Source organism: Sphaeroforma arctica (assembly GCF_001186125.1).
Source record: "Sphaeroforma arctica JP610 unplaced genomic scaffold supercont1.127, whole genome shotgun sequence".
NCBI lineage: Eukaryota > Ichthyosporea > Ichthyophonida > Sphaeroforma > Sphaeroforma arctica.
Window position 1 is genome coordinate 73,864 of NW_014040431.1, and position 5,611 is coordinate 79,474.

Sequence of the window (5,611 nt, forward strand, 5' to 3'; positions counted from 1 at the left end):
TGTGTATCGTCCTTATTAGTAAATTGCTTGGAAACAATTTGGTTGTTGCTAACTTCGGTTTTTTTGTACCAGTTTTTGTTTATATTTGCCTTCTGAAGGGGTGCATAAATCTGGCTTCTGAATTGGTGCATATATACGCCCTCTAAATTGGTACAAATATACGCGCTCTGTGGTGCTTTCTCACACTAACGTTCTCCAGATCTGCACGGGGTTGTAGTTATATTCACTTGACTAATTTATTCTTTTCGTGTTTTTCTTGTCATGTAGGCTGGTGTTTTCGCCGAGCAAGTCTTCGAGATGAGTGCAGATAACTTCTACGACAATTACAACAAAGGGGTAAGTATCTGATATAGCCGAATAGTACTGTGTTTTTCAATTCAAGATGTATCCACTATTGTTTTTCCAGCGAGTGTGCACATAGTTTTCGTTCGTGTGAAGGTAGGTACAGATTGTATCTTATATGTATGCATCAAATAAACGTAAACGCAATTATGGTAGTATTTGAGATGCGGTTATCGGGGTTTCCGTGAAAGCTGCACCATTTATACAGAGCGCCGACTGATATTGATTTTTTAATCATCTCAATTTAATTATAGAAACTGTGGAAGCACATTGGCCCCGCCATTGAGGCGAATGAAGCCAATTAGATGGGTCCTCGCGAATGGGGTTTATGTACAGCTTGGCATGATCGCTGGCGTAGGCGCTGGTGTGGTATAGATAGCTTTGTAGTACATACAACCGCAACGGATTGGCTGTGTATGCTGCGCTGAAGTTCGACTGAAAACTACGAAGCCGATTGGCTGACATGGAGATAAGACATTACACCAGTGGACCTCCAAGCGAATAAACAAGAGTTGTGTTTGCTAGCACTATAGTCGTGTTTCTCCGATTTTGCCCACGGCATAGGGTGTGTGCACTCACTTAGGCTCATATGGATTCTTCATAGTTAATTCGCCGTTGTGTATGCCGTCCACGTGCGTTTTTTGCAGCTCCAATGTTTCGCTCCATTCACTTGCGAACAGTTCTAGCTCCTTATCTATTCGCGTTGTCGTTACCGTGTTACCTAATTAACATGTCTGGTGGATGATATTCTTGGTTGCAATGTTGATATATAGAGTATTTCGGCTAGCATATATATGCGGACACTGAAGCTGTGATGTTCCTAGTCTTCCCTTCTGTCTCCGTTTCCATCTGCCGCCATGTGTTGTCTTCCGAGTATACGCACTACAATTTTTATTGCTCTACTGCACACTGCGCCTCTACCTTTTTTTAGATCATTGTAGGATCGTCTCTGGCCCTGAATATCGCTCGAGCTTCATGGTGAAAAATATGGTGCTGCATATATGTGGCAGGCACTGCAAAAAGGCACCCAGATATCTGAAAGCTCTTCATTTGGATTGTAATTTTGGACTTTGAGGGTTTATCGCAGCCGTGAGTGACGGGGTCGTGGAATAAGCAGAGACTCGGGGTACTTGTAGGCACCTTATATTAAACTCTAGTTGTTGGGTCGTTAACGGGGTATCGAGCTCTACACTATGTCATGTAATGGTATAAAAATGTCGGTCGAGCCTGGAACAGAGATCAGTACAGTGTATAGCCGGTTAAGCACGATGTTTATGGATAGCGACAGATCTATACAAGCTGAACACTTCGCTTCTACAGTATATCAGTATACTTCAGATTGGGCCAGAAGAGCTTAATCCTTTAGCAGGGCAGGCCTAAGCGATCGTGCAATGTAAAGTCCAGAGATGCAGAAATATGTCGGAATGTCCTTGTACATAGCTTATTGTTTGGACGAGTAATTGTGTACAGTTTTGAATATTTTCAACTTTAGTTTTTCTAAAAAAAACATCACCCTGATCGCGTTTGCCGTGATTATTTATTGAGACCCTGCCGGTCTGCCCCTTGCCACTCGGCCCCGCTCCCCCAGAGTTTGCCAGACTGCCACCCTCTTGTGTCCGACTCTTGCCCGTTGCCATTGTCCACTTGTTGTGTGTAAATAAATACATAGTCACGACTCACGGGTCGTGTAGAGTATTTAGCTGTAGCCAGTGCCCCGTGGCCGTAGGGCGTAGCCGTGTAGGCCAGTTGCCGTATGTTAATTTTATTGATCTCATAAATAATAATAACCTTCTGAAATCAAACAATTTTATATATATACTTTCCCATGTACCCGCATGTTTTTAAAATATTGTTGTTTTGTACTTTATATTTACGGTGTGGCAAGTTAATTAGCTACAGCAACACAAACACACTGTCAGTCTGTCACACTCACACGTCACGATGCATACACAACACAACAAAACTTGACAAGACTTTTTACTTTTTACTTTTTACTTTTTACTATTTAGCACAAGAAGAGGGAACATCAGATGATCAGGGGTGCTGGTGAACATGGCTCAAAATCGAGTTCACTGTACTTACCGCGCGAGTCAACAACAATAAATACAATACATGTATTTTTATTGCGTACTCTCGATTTAAACTAATCGAGCTATTTAAAGAAACATATAACTCATTTTTAAATAGATAAATCATTTTGTTTCCTTCGGACAATAGTCCGTTCACTGCGATCAGGGCGGTCAGGGCTGTCAGGCTAGTATGTATTTAAAATATAGCGAGGCTGTGAGGCTACGAATGCGAGGCCCTACTCCAGAGGGCCCAGGACCAGGGGGGCCCGGGGCGGAATTAATTATTCTTTATGTTTTGTTTTTAAAAAAACAACAAACAAACAACAAAAATGAATGTATAAAAAAATTGGCACCCACAGTCAAAATAAATATGTATTTTAAAAAATATTTACATAAAATATCGAGTTATATTTTTGCAGAAAATAAACCCCCATATGGAAAAAAACCCCATAAAAACAGTCCTGATTGTCGCACAGACGAGCACTATCAAAAACTCAAAATTTAGGGTTCTGGTTTTTCTTAAAGAAACAACATAGCCTCCTAAATTGAACACAAAAACTCGTGTGCTTTACTTTTTTTCTCAGAATGTAATCGCTTTTCAGTCAGAAGTCACTCAGAACTTTAGCAACAGAATCAGAACTCTACTCTCTAGTAGTAGTATTTAGTATTTAGAGATTGAATATGACCAATGAATCACTCATATACAGTACGATATAACTCGAAAACAAATCCAATAAATTTAGGCTCCGAATGTTTAAAAAAAGTTAAATATGACAGTGTTTTTAACAGTTAACGAGTATAAATAAACAGCTGCGAGTACTATTTAGAAAAAAGGGCCGCACTCTCTACATGGTAACTAAATAGTAAATAATTTTATATAGTTGTCACGACGGCCAACTCAGTTAAGTGTCAAGAACTCATGAATCCGTGATTCATCCAAACGATCCGAACCGCGAACGTATGAAGTTAAAAAAATGTTGTACTTATATACATAAACAAAGCATGTTTTTTAAAACTAAGTCAAAAACATGCCGATCTCGATATCCAGGCTTCAGAACTAATCCTAGCAGTCATCGTACGACCGCGTTCTATATCGCGGATAATCGGGTGCTCCTAATAGTCAGTAGATATTTGCTTCATTTGAAAATATGATTATACATGCCACATTCATGCAAGTTGTACTGGTCGCAGTGTTGTTTATAGCACGCACACACGCAGCGCTGTGCTCAGAAGTGCAGAATAACGACAGCTACACATGCGATATTACACACGAATTCAATCCTGCGGCCAGCGGAAATGAAGTAGACAGTCCCGCGTCGTACAATAGCGTATGTTGTAAATTAGACGGGTGCAAGAAGTCTACAGATGGAGTGATACTAACTGTATATCGTAGCTGCCCATCCGGGAACTCTACAACCATTGGTGGTTTACAATGTCCCCAGCTGTCATGCGATGCTGGACTCACTTGTCCGTGTGGGCGAGTAAAAGACGACAGTGATTGTGATACTTGTGAATGCTTATCAGATCCGAACTCGTGCGGGCCTGAGCCAGTATGTACAGAGCTTTGTTGGCTTGGATCCGTACCGGACGAGAGGGGATGTCCCACGTGCAATTGTAGGACAGAATTTTGCCCGTTTATTTGTGCAATTGCTTGTGAGTATGGTAACGTGAAGGATGCGAACGGGTGCGATATGTGCGCCTGTATAGAAGACAATCCCTGCGATGAACCTAATGTATGTCCGACTGGTGTGGCATGCGAGGTGGATATAAGCAACGGGCGAGCGAAGTGTCTGTGCGGTTGATATATATCTATCGGTCCCATGGTAATGAGGTGGAACGTATTTGCCGGACTTACAATTTCAGACCTTACGAACAACCCATACTATCAGCTTATTACTATTGATACATACAAGTACGCATACTGAGCGCGGAACAAATTACATGGGGTCAATTATGTAGTACAGACTGTAAGAAATACTGGTATGATCTCTTCGCTTACGTGTAAGAAAGCACATGCGATGGGTATAGAGGGCGAGCAAAGGTCTTTCCGGCTGCTATCCTTGAGTTCTTCAAGTTATACGGGGCTGTTACTCGAGGCAGTGATATTAAACGTATTGACAGTGCCCGGAGAACCAATCGATATACGCTATTCGTCAAAATAGCACCAATCACGCTTAGATGCACACACCAAGGAACACACAGCGTGCCAATGAAATATCAATTGAGTAAATCAGTCCGTGAGACAAAAACGTGTGAGAAATGAGTATGTATATGCAAGTCAGCCACCGAGGAGGTGAGGTTCGAGGCGAGCAATTTACTCTTTGATTGGTATGTCAATTTGCATTTTGTTTACACCCTTGCGTTGATTTTTACCGCGACTCTGAATTTAATTAAAGTGGTATTGATCGCAATGCTCCTATCTATGCTGTATACTCGCATCTTGTCAATTGAGCATATGTATATACAAAAATGCGCATTATATTGGAGTATTATAGTCCAGTCCAGTGATATCATGAAGCTGTACACTTCACGAATGTGACTCGTACTTGACTGCATCAATTGGCACTTTCCGTTGAAGTGTACTCGAGGTGAGCGAATCCAACGATACCTAAGTTGTATCGAATTTATTTAATTAGTGAATTCAAATGTGGATGCTTTACATTAGTGTATGCCGAGGCAATAACAGTATTTATTTTCGTGACATCAATTACTTTATAGATTATGTTTTCAGTTATACGGCGTGGAACTAACTGATGATTTACCTTCGAGACCCATGCAGGCGTCTGCGGCGGGTAGAATATCCATTTTGGGCTTTGAGTTGAGAGATAAAGTACAGTGTTGATCTGTTAATATGAAGCCCTGCGCAAAGTTGACTAATTGTTGCATACTCCAGGTGCACCTCGTATCGATATATTTTCTACAGTATCGCTTTAGGAGTTTGAGTGCTGTTTCAAAGAACAATGTACGCTTTTTACAAGAATTAGCTCGTTGCTAAATGAATATATAGGTGGCTGCTTCTATCTGAACACCTAACGCCCTGAAGCATTAGCGGAAGCTTGAATCGTATATATATATATATATATGTATACACACACACACCTATATATATATATACACACACATATATATATATACATACATATATGTATACACATATATGGTATATACATACATATATATATATATATATATAGTTAGTT

At 40.6% G+C, this 5,611-nt stretch overlaps 2 protein-coding genes across 2 annotated transcripts in view; both read left to right on the top strand.

Moving 5' to 3' along the window:
- SARC_02747 (hypothetical protein) overlaps positions 1-993 on the top strand; it is a 2,304-nt gene extending 1,311 nt beyond the window's left edge. Inside the window, exons 2-3 of the mRNA XM_014303481.1 lie at positions 268-336; positions 597-993. Of these exons, the coding sequence (XP_014158956.1) occupies positions 268-336; positions 597-647 (120 nt within the window). The 3' untranslated portion in view covers positions 648-993. The remainder of the gene's footprint in view (positions 1-267; positions 337-596) is intronic.
- A 2,447-nt stretch (positions 994-3,440) lies between these two features.
- Positions 3,441-4,900, top strand: SARC_02748 (hypothetical protein). Its single transcript, XM_014303482.1, has one exon. It carries the CDS (start codon positions 3,560-3,562, stop codon positions 4,211-4,213), a length of 654 nt encoding a protein of 217 aa, XP_014158957.1. The 5' UTR covers positions 3,441-3,559; the 3' UTR covers positions 4,214-4,900.
- Positions 4,901-5,611: the final 711 nt, after the last annotated feature.